The sequence below is a fragment of the Natator depressus genome, chromosome 1, assembly GCF_965152275.1.
Source record: "Natator depressus isolate rNatDep1 chromosome 1, rNatDep2.hap1, whole genome shotgun sequence".
In the NCBI taxonomy this organism is placed as follows: domain Eukaryota; kingdom Metazoa; phylum Chordata; order Testudines; family Cheloniidae; genus Natator; species Natator depressus.
The window spans coordinates 36,509,383-36,522,657 of record NC_134234.1 but is presented as its reverse complement, the minus strand read 5'-3'; the positions used below and the strand labels follow the sequence as shown (position 1 = coordinate 36,522,657).

Genomic DNA, 13,275 nt, shown 5'->3' with positions numbered 1-13,275 from the left:
GCATATTTATTTTGCTCAGCCTGATTTAAACACACTTTATCAACTATAGACCACACGTAACATGTCTTTAAAGGGCAGTACACTGTATACGTAGGGTCAAATCCTGGTCCTATTCAAGTCAATGGCAAAACACCCCTAAACTTTATCGAGTCCGTTAGAGCCTAGTGTCTAGAAATTTTTTTTAATAAACTGCGATTTTAGCTTGATGATTTGCTTCTTCTATCTCCCCATTACATTTTCCTTCTTGATGTCTTGTATAAGAGAATATACATGTTCAATTTGTCAGGAATAAATTTTAAGGTTTTTTTTGTTATCCTGATCATGCTCTTTTCCCATTAGATTAAAGGTCTTATGTTTGATTGTGTCTATATTGTGCTAGATTATAGTTATATATCTTTCCCAGTAGTTAATGGTATACTATGAAGAATGGTAATGACAAAAATCAGCTTTATTTATTGAAAGAGTCTATTGTAATAAATTAATGCAGTCTCACTTTTGAGCAGGAGATTGATAATGGGTAGACAGAACCAAATGCAGTAGAACCAGAAACTGCTCAGCAGGTCACCTATTTCCAGCACCCAGACACCCAGTCCCTAATGGGATCTAAACCCCCAAATAAATCCATTTTACTCTGTATAAAGCTTATACAGGGTAAACTCACAAATTGTCCACCCTTTATAACACTGATAGAGAGATATGCACAGCTGTTTGCTCCCCCAGGTATTAATCACTTACACTGGGTTAATTAATAAATAAAAGTGATTTTATTAAGAATAAAAAGTAGGATTTAAATGGTTTCAAGTAATAACAGACAGAACAGTGTAAGTCACCAAACAAAATAAAGCAAAAACACGCAGGTCTAAGCCTAATACATTAAGAAACTGAATACAGGTAAATCTCACCCTGAGAGATGTTCCAATAAGCTTCTTTCACAGACTAGACTCCTTCCTAGTCTGGGCCCAATCCTTTCCCATGGTACAGTCCTTGTTAGTTCCAGCAGACGTCTTAGGTGAAAAGCAGGGACTTTCTCATGACTGGGACCCCCATTTGTTCTCTTCCACCCCCTTTTACAGCTATGGCACAAGGCGGGAATCTTTTGTCTCTCTGGATCCCCACCCTTCCTTCTAAATGGAAAAGCACCAGGTTTAAGATGGATTCCACCGTTCTTCCTGAGCTGGCTTACACGAACACAGGAAGGCTTGCAAGTAAACAAAGCCATTTACAACCAATTGTCCTAGTCAATGGGAGCCATCAAGATTCTAAACGATCATCAATGGCCCACATTTTGCATAATTACAATAGTACGTCAGAGTTATACTTTATATTTCTAGCTTCAGATACAAGAATGATACATACATACAAATAGGATGAACACACTCAGTAGATTATAAGCTTTGTAATGATACCTTACAAAAGACCTTTTGCATAAAGCATGTTCCAGTTACATTATATTCACACTCATTAGCATATTTCCATAAAACATATGGAGTGCAATGTCACAATGGGGATTCCACGACCTCCTTTGGAAGCATTTCCAGAGATAAACTGTCTTTAGAGCCTAATATCTAACGTAAATTTCCCTTGCTGCAGTTTAATCCTATTAGTTCTTGTCCTGACTTTAGTAGACATGGAGAACAACTGATCACCATCCTCTTTATAACTTCCCTTAACATATTTGAAGAGAGTTATTAGGTTCTCTCTGTCTTCTTTTCTCAAGACTAAACATGCCTAGTTTTTTTAACCGTTTGTCATAGGTCAGTTTAAACCTTTTATCATTTTTGTTGCTCTCCTCTGGTCTCTCTCCAGTTTGTCCACATCTTTCCTAAAGTGTGGTGACCAGAATTGGACACACTACTCCGTCTGGTGCCTCATTAATGCTGAGTAAAGCAGGACAGCTGCCTCCTGTGCCTGACATACAACATTCTTGTTAACTCCAGAGTGATATTAACCTTTTTTGTAACTCATTCAATTTGTGATCCACTGTCACCACCAGATCTTTTTCATCAGTACTACTGCCTACCCAGTTATTCCCCATTTTGTAGTTACGCATTTAATTTTGCCTTCTTAAGTGAAGTACTTTGCACATGTCTTTATTAAATATCCGTCTTGTTCAATTTAGACCATTTCACCATTTTGGCAAGGTTGTTTTGAGTTTTAGTCCCATCCTCCAAAGTGTTTGCAAATCCTCCTAACTTGGTGTCATTCACAGATTTTATAAGCATACTCTCCACTCCACGATCCAAGTAATCAAAGTATTGCATAGTACTAGACCCAGGACAGACTGCTGTGGGACCTCACTAGATAAGCCCTCTCCGTTTGACAGCGAACCATTGATAACTACTCTTTGAGTACGGTCTTTCAACCAGTTGTGCACCCACTTTTTACTAATTTCATCTAGACCAAATTTCCCTAGTTTGCTTATGAGAATGTCATGTGGGACTGTGTCAAAAGCCTTACCAAAATCAAAATATATCACATCTGCTGCTGCTTCCATATCCACTAGGCCAGCAACCCTGTCAAAGAAGGAAATTAGGTTGGTTTGGCATGATTTGTTCTTGATAAATCTCTGTTGCCTATTCCTTATAACCCTATTATCCTCTAGGTGCTTACAAATTTATTGTTTAATCAATTGTTTATATAACACAAGCCATATAATTTCACCTAGTAATTGCTGTGCCAAACCAGTGGCATTGGGAAAAATTTTTATAGTGCGGGTGCTGAAAGCCATTGTACAAAACGGTAAACGCTGTATATGATGGACACCAAGCCAGAGGGTGCTACCTCACCCCCAGTGTGCCTAGTTCCAGCACCCCTGTGCCAAATCCATAATTTCTGGTTGTGCTAAAGTAGATCATTTGGCCCTGACTCAGGGCTGTGCCTGGGGACACAATCTAGCCCTTAGCTTGAAAGCTCTTTGAGTCAGGAACCTTGTAATTTTTTTTTTTTTTTTTTTTGGTAAAGCATCATTCATGCCAATGACACTATATGAATCATAACTTTAATGTAATTTCACCTTCAATGTTCTGGTTTTCTTATCCTAGACACCAGAAAGTACAACCAGTATAGACTCCTGGAAGCCAACCACCAATTGCACTGAATTTTCCCAATTCAAGTAAATCCAAATAAATGTTTTCATTTCTAATTTCTCATAGCCTACAGTACTAACTCCCCTTATAGCTGTAGTTACAGGTTTTTTAGATCATTTCTTTTGGCAGCTATCAAAACCCAGGATTTTTAGAATTCTCTACTCCAACATCCCAAAATCAATGCCATAGCCGGTAGGTTCTAAAACTCTAGGTACAAGGACCTACTTTTCATTTTTGATATTGTAGTGCAGAGCATACTGCTTTGTTCTGGTCAACAACTTTTTTTCTATTATGTATCACAGTAGGCCTTATGGTATCACGTGGGAGTTACTATGCCTACATCTGCATGTCAAAAGAGCTATATTATTCCTAGAAACACTGATCTCCCTGATGGGGCAGGTCTCAAGAGGTCATTATAGTAGTTTATGTTGTCTCCACCCACAGTTTTATGTTTTTAGCCATGGAAACACCCTCATATTTTATGTATTGATAACTTGTTATGAGGTATTGAGGGCTCATTAAAAAAAGTTATATATTTTCTTTTAAGTAAAGATTACAAGTTCTAAGAATATGGTGCAACAAAAGATGAACTGATGAATTTATGTAGGCACTCTACAAAATAAGTACAAGGACCCAAGATGTTCCTTGTTTCATAATATATATATACACACACACACACACATATATATATATATATATATATATATATATATATATACACACACACAAGTTGTGTGTGTATATATATAATAAGTTGTTGACCTTTTTTATATTTGCTTGTTATTCACCCTATAATAAGTGTTAATTTTAGTGTGTGTGTGTGTATCACTTATTATTATAGTGTGAATAACAAGCAAATATAAAAAAAGGTTCCTACCTACTCCCAAAGGGTTTTGCAATCTAAAGTCAGAGAGAAAACACAGATCATTGTGGAGATGGGAGTGTGGCAGGACAAAGGCTTATAAAAGGATGAGGATATCAATTCTGGGAGTTAAGTTTTACTTGAAGAGCAGGAGATAAAAGTCCGATCTTCTATAAATGTGAACAAAGTACTTTTCAACACAGAACCTTCAGCTCCTGAATAGTTTTCATGGCGGTAGCTCTGTGGTGATCGGATGCTACTTAGTAGTTCTGGTACTGTTCCTGGTACAAACTCCATTCCATCCGTCATCCTGTTTCCACAGGATTTCTTCATTGTTGCTTCCATGTTCTGTGCAACGAGGGAATACTAGGGACTTGGTGCATCCTCTTTCTTTATTTAGCATTGTTTCCATTTCCTTAAGCCATGAAGATGAGGAAATGTTACTAGAAAGCATTGTTATTACCTGTTTCAAGACAATCAGAACCAATATATCAAAGCTTTGTTTCATTTTCTAGATACAAACCTAAATTTCAAGGATAAGTGCTTCTAACATAACATAATTTGTTTTTCCTTTCCCCCTCATGGCATTTCTCCTCTTTTATTATTCCTCTTTGATAACTACAGCACTAAATTAGTTATGGGAGTGCAGTGCCAGAACAATTTGTAAAGCAAATTTAAATTTAAGTTAAAAATAATTCAGGAAGAGTTTGTCAGCATACCCACACTGCAGGTTTAGTTGTGTATAGTCCTGATCCATTTAAGTACTGAAATATAAATACATGCTGTTGATTTGCATAGCAATAACGAGAGACAGCATAATGAGTTTACGGTTTTCAGTTTAGGGCTCCTTCTTGTTATAGTGGACTATATTGAGCTCTGCTGCTGGTGGGTGCAGTTTCCACTGCAGTCAATGAGAGTTATGCCTGCTTACCCCATAGCTGAATTTGACCCAGTATGTGGAAGAGAATTAATGGAAAGGTCTTGGTCAGGATTAGGACAAGATATAGAAGTTCTCCCCCTCACTGTCTTCATAGACTTAAACAGGATCTACAGAAGGCTCCTAGACATAGACTAAAAGACCAACCTTACCCACATTAGTTATTGGTGCTTTAAGAATCAACTGTCAACTTGATTTTTTTTTAAAATTGACGTCCGTGCAGGACTGTGTACAGCATTCAAATAGTCAAGTTTCTAATAGCTCCCTTTAAATGATTTGTCTTAAACATTTTTTAAAAATGTCTTTAAAACAATCAGGGTTTTTCTGCTCTCTTGATCTTGTTTAGAAAGTTTTTTAGGCAGGCTTGAAAACAAGAACACCAAACATCCTGAGGAGTCTCCCTCTTCCACTCTCATAGAATCATAGAATATCAGGGTTGGAAGGAACCTCAGGAGGTCATCTAGTCCAACCCCCTGCTCAAAGCAGGACCAATCCCCAACTAAATCATCCCAGCCAGGGCTTTGTCAAGCCTGACCTTAAAAATATCTAAGGAAGGAGATTCCACCACCTCCCTAGGTAACGCATTCCAGTGTTTCACCACCTTCCTCGTGAAAAAGTTTTTCCTAATATCCAACCTAAATCTCCCCCACTGCAACTTGAGACCATTACTCCTTGTTCTGTCATCAGCTACCACTGAGAACAGTCTAGATCCATCCTCTTTGGAACCCCCTTTCAGGTAGTTGAAATCAGCTATCAAATCCCCCCTCATTCTTCTCTTCCGCAGACTAAACAATCCCAGTTCTCTCAGCCTCTCCTCATAAGTCATGTGTCCCAGTCCCCTAATCATTTTTGTTGTCCTCCGCTGGACGTTTTCCAATTTTTCCACATCCTTCTTATAGTGTGGGGCCCAAAACTGGACACAGTACTCCAGATGAGGCCTCACCAATGTTGAATAGAGGGGAACGATCACGTCCCTCGACGTGTCTCTCTCCTTTGTCTTTTTGTGCACACCTCTGTATGGGTGCTGCCTATTCAGTTTCCCTTTCAGCCTTATTTGCTGCTGGTAAACACCCTCCTGCAGGGCTAGAGAAAGTGTGTGCCAGTGAGTTCCCCCCAGATGAGTGAGGTCATTATTCTAGTGCATGAGACAAGATGTGCTGATGACCTAAGCAAAACAGTGCAATTCACACACAGTGCTGTTACATGAGAGAAGCTATGAAAAAGGGAGAAACATATTTTTTCCTTTAATCTCTTTCCACATGTTACAAATAACCTCTAAGTTTACTACAACAGCAGGTCAGAATTTAATTTACAGGAGCAAATGTGATTTGTCAAGTCAACACTGGTTTTTAAAGCATTCCAGATTTTGTTGATAAGCAGACATCATAATCCCATGTGTCAGCTATTGAATAATTCATTTTTTTAATTCGCTGTTATATTTTAACAAACGTCTTAATCAAAATTTTTCTTTTCGTTTTGGTTTCTAATAAAAGGATCTCTAGCTGTAATGGAAAATAACACAAATATTGAAATAGCCACATAGTTCAGGCTGCTAAAGAAAATTTAATGAAGATTGTAAGCAATGATAGTTGATATATGTAGTAGTATAGACCTGTATACTGTAAGGGACACTATATATTGAAGCCATATTAAACAAGTCACACAGTGTTATCACTCATAAATTACCTGATTTGCTAATTATCAAAGTCATGTCCTTACACAAAAATAAACAAAGCCTACCAGGAGAGAGGAAGAACTTTGTTTAGCCTTTTGGAACCATTTTCAAGTAAGACAATGCAACCCCCTTTTTCCTCTTCCAAGGTCATTCTTTACTCAATAGTTTTAAATCTGACTTTAAATGCTTCCCTATAGATGATGATGTATGTTGCAAAATAAATTAATTTGCACCGTCTATGGGAATTCTTATCTTAAACAACCTGCGTTCTATATCATTTTATTTGAAAGCCATTTGTAAAACACCACCCATGATAGTTATGAGACGTGGCCGGGAACAGAGGAAGTATTTGTGAGTTTGAGACACAATAACTCTTACCATCTGTCTATGCAGGAACATGCTCAGCAATCAGTAGAGATTAAATAGTGTGCTGCCATGAAGCAGCAGTATTCCACTTGTAAAACCATAGCAACTAACGAATCTTTCAAGGGCACCTCTCCCTCTTCTCCCAATGAAAATTTTTAGCAGTATCTCTTGGCTGGCCGGCCAATTCATTGCGAGCTCAGCAAACTATGAAAATCTCCCCTTCAACAGGCTAGTCCATAATTTCCATGACTTGTGTAGTGGGGCTGTTCCAGCACTGTATCCCTGCCTTTGTTTTTTTCTAAAAAGTTCTTTTTTCGGGGCATCAAAATGGCCACCGATAAAGGTGTCTGACTAAAATCTGGAGCATTTGTCTTTACTACGTCATACTCTTTATCCCTTGCAATAATTTAACGTGCAGTCCTGCTTCTTAAATTTCCCCATGCTTGACACAGCTGTAGTCCAGAAGCTAAGGAAATCTCTGATGCTGATGGTTCTCTCTTAATACATATATCTCTCTAAGCCAGTCTCCTCTCAATGCCTTCAATCTCACCACATTTGATGTTATAACCTTCTTCTCTGCATTTCCTGCCATCTGGACTCAACTTTCCTGAATCACTCCATGTCATATTCTCTCCATCTATTTTCAAACGTCTCTTCTTCCAGTTTGTGTATCCTGTTCTTTTCCCCTTCTTTTTTTTTAACTCAGCAGCTGGATTTTTTAACTGTATAAAAACGTATTTTTGTGATGCAGCTTGTAGAAAGATGCAGTACAATATGGATAGGTCTACACAGTGTTTTGGAGCGAGCTCCTAGCCCGGCTTGTCAGAGTTGGGCCAGTGGGGCTTGTGCTAGCACTCTGAAAATAGTGATATAGACGGTGCTTTGAAATTGTGGCTTGTACCGGAGCTTGGGCTGTGAAGCCCACCCACCTTCCAAGGTGTCACAGCCTGAGCTACAGCCCAATCTGCAACTGCAAAGCGCTGTCTATAATAGCTATTTTTAGAGTGCTAGCAGGAGCCCGCTACCCCGAATCAGGCAACCTGGGCTGGAGGCTCGCCCCAGAATGCTGCGTAGATATACTCTATACGGCCCCGATCCTGCAAACACATACGGGCATATTTAACTTCACTTACATTGTTAGTCCCATTGACTTGCCTAAGTCTTCGCAGGATCAGGGCCTAAATTTCTTCTGTGTTAGTACTGACTGCCAATTTTAAAAACAACTTTCACTTTTAATAAATTGTGGGCGGCTTAATTAAAAACAGCAGTTATTTTGTAAATACAGTCTGTTAAAATATCTAAAATGCATGTTTTTCGTATGTATTTAGATTCCCAGAGGCTTGCCCTACTTCTCTGTGGACTTCGGCCTTCAAGGAGGCTTTGCTCATGTAATCGAAGATCAGCACAAGTTCCCTCATTATTTTGGAAAGGTATTGACATGTACAAGTCCAAAGCACCAGTCATGTATTGAATTTTTTGTATTAGTAATTAAATCAGACATCACCAACACTGAGTTATTTTAACATACTTTATCACAGCTTAGTAGATGGTAGTAGATTTTCTATGCAATGCATTGGGATTTAAGTCACGTATGTGAGAACCAAAGGCTAATTGAGGAGGATCTTGTCAGGCTTTTGGGCTGACTGACTGAGACCCACCTTCATCCTCAAAGGTTCTGGATCCACATTGCTAACTGAAAGAAGTGTGATTCAGTATCAGTTTTATAAATGTTGTTAAAACTATTAAACAAAAATAAAAGCAAGAGTGCATATCACCAAAGCTAACCTACTGTTCATAATGAAGGCTATGGTTATGTCACAGAGGTCATGGAATCCGTGACTTCCAGAGACCTCTGTGACATTTTCTGCTTCAGACGCGGGGCTGGAGCTGTCAGCCAGTGGGGGCCCTGCAGCTGCCAGCCCCAGAGCTCCAAGCTGTGGCAGGAGGCTCCCTCAGAGCTCTGAGCCCCTGAGGGCAGTTGGGGGCCCTGCAGTTCCCAGATGCCTGCCCGGAGCTCCAAGCCGCCAGAGCTCTGAACCATAGCAGGGACCCCCGCAGGTCCAAGCCGCCATAGGCAGCCCCTGGAGCGCCCAGCTGTTTGGGACGTCAGGTGGCCCTTGGAAGGCAACCCCCGAAGGTTTGAGTAATGGCAGGCGGGCCCCTGGAGTTCCAAACTGGAGCAGGGGGCCGCAGCAACTCCCAGCCACCTGTCCTGGAGCTCCCAGCTGCTGTGAGCGGCAGCAGCAGTGGTGGGTGCTGGACCCCCCCACTCCTCATTTTGTCAGGGTTATTTTTAGTAAAAGTCATGGACAGGTCATGGTCTTCTGTGAATTTTTGTTTACTGCCTGTGACCTGTCTATGAAATTACTATGGCAAAAATTACCATCACAAAATCTTAGCCTTATTCATAATACTAAACTAAACTAAGACTAACACAGTGCAACTATCAAATCAAGGTCAAATCAACAAATTAGTCTCAATATTGAAGTGGATTCAAATAATCAGATTACTTCATTTATCAGATTAATACAACAAATAATCCTTATAAATTCGGAGAAGGTGGCTGTCTATTTGATTGTAACTCCACCAAAAGAATTTCACCCAAGTCAGTTGAATCTATAAGTGGGACCTGGTTGATATTTTGATACTAACACTAAATTATCTCATGTTAAAACAACAACCTACAAACCAATTACAAAGCTTCCTGATTAGATTTCAATTGTAGCGTGGTGGCTACTGGTTTACTCTCCAAACTCCCTACAAAAATATTTTGTTAGTCTGTATTATAATACTTAGATAAGCGGAAATTAGATAGTTTAGCACCCAAATTTACATGTGACCATTAAAGTTTTTTAGAAGTAAGATACTTAAGATAATGGGGTTCACAAAGTCTTCAGCTCTCTGAGCCTTCTAGATTCTCATGGAGTAGGAGATGAAACTGCAGTCAAGGGACAGATGGTGATCTTGCTGGCACAGCACTTCTCTCTAGCATGCCTTCAGGCCTGGAGATTGGCCAAAGGCTGGCGTAGCCCGTCGGTTGATTTCTTGATTTCCTCTCCTTGAGGTGATCCACGTCAGAATTTCTGGAATGTGAATCTTCCCTCAGGTGGCTCGGTGACCCGAAAGGCGAGCTTCACTCACTCTGTCTTGCAGAGAGTCTCCCTCCAAGCCCTTTGAGCAAATTAAATGTGAGGCTACCCTGGAGACATGCAACTGGGAGGGTGAGCGGAGGGATAGCTCAGTGGTTTGAGCATTGGCCTGCTAAACCCAGGGTTGTGAGTTCAATCCTGGAGGGGGCCATTTAGGGATCTGGGGCAAAAATTGGGGATTGGTCCTGCTTTGAGCAGGGGGTTGGACTAGATGACCTCCTGAGGTCCTTCCAATCCTGATATTCTGATTCTATGAACTTGGTCCCATCAGATTTGAGTTAGACCTTCCTCAGCTAGTCTCACTTTTGGGAAAAGTCCCACTTAAGCCAGCAATTACAAAATATTCAGTTTTTGCATACCACAGAGACTGTCAAAATATCAAGAATACAGAACACAAAACCATTTTTGAGGAGGTTGACATGGCTTTGTCCAGGTGAAAGGTCTTGAGATGACATTGTGTTACAGAAGAGTCTATCCAAAATCCTATCAAACTAACTAATTGAGAAGACCTAGCAACAACAAGCCACTCAGCATTCATCCATCAGCAAAACTAATTCACGACCAGATGTCATCGTTCTTCTCACAAACAAGACAATTTAGTAATCTTTATATTTGGGAGCTAGGCCATAAGTCAAACAGCTTGTCTTTTGAAAGTTTCATCTTGATAGAGAAAAATTTCTTTAAGAACCTTTCAAGATGAAATTCATTTAAGAAATAAAAAGAATTCAAGTTTGTATAACATCTGTACTCCCATATATGCTATTTCTGTCTCGCACAACTGGTAATATTACTAGGAGTTATGTGGTTAAATCCCTGCATGTGTATGCTGAGAATTTATTGCATAAACTACGAATTGCAATAAAAGCTTACATTTTTTATTAAGCCACAGTAATAATTTCTTGGAAGAATCAGTAATGAAAAACCAGACAATAAGTGGACTTGGGGAATAATTTAATCGTTTTTCAAATATTGCTATGAACAGAGTGGGGGAGCCTGTGAATTTCTGGGCTTTTGTCTACTTAAATCACAAACTTACTAATACACCCATATAGCCCTAGAGTGGTATGATCCTTACAGAGTGCATTTCAATGCTGTATCTGAGAAGTTGTTGGCTGAGTCACTCACCTGACAAGCTGAATTTTTTCCATTTTGCAGTCTAGTTTTGGAGAGTTTAAGGGTTTCAGAATTTAATTTCTTAAAATGTTCTATTTAGCTACATTCAGCCTTTCTATTCTTTCATCCTTGACTATGTAGTGTTGTTGTAGCCATGTCAGTCCCAGGAGGGGCAGACTTAAGGAAAATGGTGCCCTGAGCAAACTTGTATTTTGGTGCACTGGCCCCCGTTGCCTTCCTAGGCTCCCCTCCCCCCCCCATCATCTCTGTCCCTCCTTCCTCCCTGGACTTCCCATCCAGGCTCCCCTTCCCATTGCTCCCAGGCCTCACTGCTTCCCCAGGCTCCCCACCCATTGCCTCCAGGCTCTGCTGACCCCCCCTGTTCCCCATTGCTCTGAGCTCCCTTCCATGGCCTCGCACCCCAGGCCCATGCCACTCCTTGCCTCTTGACCATGGCACCCACCCGTAAGGCTGGCCCTTGGTCCCAGGATATTAGAGAGACAAGGTGGGTGAGTGACATATGAGGAAAATAGTGACAGAAGATATTACCATAACCTGAAACATACATATTCTTAAATTTGATTGCAAAATAGCCTTAAGTGCAGTCATACAACCATTCAGCCTTTTTCTTTATTTTCTCTTTTATACTTGCAAAGGAAATCATTGGTGGCATGCTGGACTTGGAACCAAGGCTTTGGAAAAAAGGAATTAGAGAGAACTTTGATGATCAGAGGAAGAAAGTGTTGCAATTTGCACAGTGGTGGAAACCATATGATATCACCAAAACTAAAGAATGAGTCCTTTACCCAACTGGATGAATCCAAAAGAGATATTGAGAGTGACAGTAATCAAGGACAGCATATACTATAAATTATTTTTTAAAGGATATTTCATATTTTAAGTAAAACATTGGTGTTTTATATGTTGCTAGTACACATTCTAAAAACTAGAAATACTGTTAAACTCCCGACTGTCCATATGCACATCTTTTTTTCACACCACATATTTGACAGATGAATCAAACTAAACTGTAAGCCAATGGATCAGAAATATACAGAATTGTTTTTGTAAACTAAGCCAATAAAAAGGTAGACATCTGCAGAGCTAGTTAAATTCATCAAAATGCAATTCGACTTTTGTATTTTTCTGACCTCTCAATTGGAGTTACTTATCTTCTATTTAGCACAAAGTCAATATTAATTATTTGAATGACTATATTTTCTGACAGTGATTTAATCGTAAGGACATTTTGAATAATACACTGTTAAATTAGGAATATTTCTTGGAATTTTTTGTTTCTGTTTTTAGTCCCTCTGCTCTTTTAGATGAAGATCATTACATATATTTGACACCAATGCATTCTGCAGGTGAAATTCACCCCTGGCCAGAGGGCCTGTAATAAGGCTTTATGTGATTGAAAGGCCCTGTGCTGGCCTGTACTCAGAATGGAACAGTATTTGTGAACTGTGTTAAAATATGCTTCAAGCAGGCTTCCCACTGAACTGTTTTCTTATATAGTTCAGCTTACTGTTGTGACCCAGTCAGGTTATGGAATGGATCGCTGAGATTCAAAGGACCGAAGAAAGTATTAGTATTTCATTAAATAAACTTTTGATGGGTTAAACAGTCACAGTCAATTAGTGCATTCCTTTAACATTCATTTTCTTTTTGTATAACATGAGTCATACAGAATAAAGTAAGCATGACCCAGTTACACAAATCTGGTGTGTCAATTATTTTGTACAGTAACCTTGCAAATCTGCCTCATTGTATTGCTGCTGGGAAGATCATTTTATAAATAAACCGCCATCTTTGTTTTAATTACTAATATATCGTTTTATGATGTTTCTTTGACAATGTTACAATTTACCGCTTGGACATCCTTGGCTTATGGAAATTGGTGTAGCCCCACTGAAGTCAGTGGGAGTAAGCCGATTTACACCAGCTGACCCCAAGTGTTGTGAATAGAACTGCACCAAAAAATTGTGGTGAATATGCCAGAACTGCATTTTGGGGCAGTGAAAGTATTTGCAAATTTGGGTTGATTTTGGCAATTTGGTTTGGTCGAAAAAAAACCCCAAATAAAA

General features: G+C 39.5%; 1 protein-coding gene across 1 annotated transcript in view; it reads left to right on the top strand.

Annotated features, from left to right (window-relative positions):
- Positions 1-12,990, top strand: part of CWF19L2 (CWF19 like cell cycle control factor 2) — a 167,378-nt gene extending 154,388 nt beyond the window's left edge. The window contains exons 17-18 of the mRNA XM_074957402.1: positions 8,255-8,356; positions 11,845-12,990. Coding sequence (XP_074813503.1) covers positions 8,255-8,356; positions 11,845-11,985 — 243 coding nt within the window. The 3' untranslated portion in view covers positions 11,986-12,990. The remainder of the gene's footprint in view (positions 1-8,254; positions 8,357-11,844) is intronic.
- Positions 12,991-13,275: the final 285 nt, after the last annotated feature.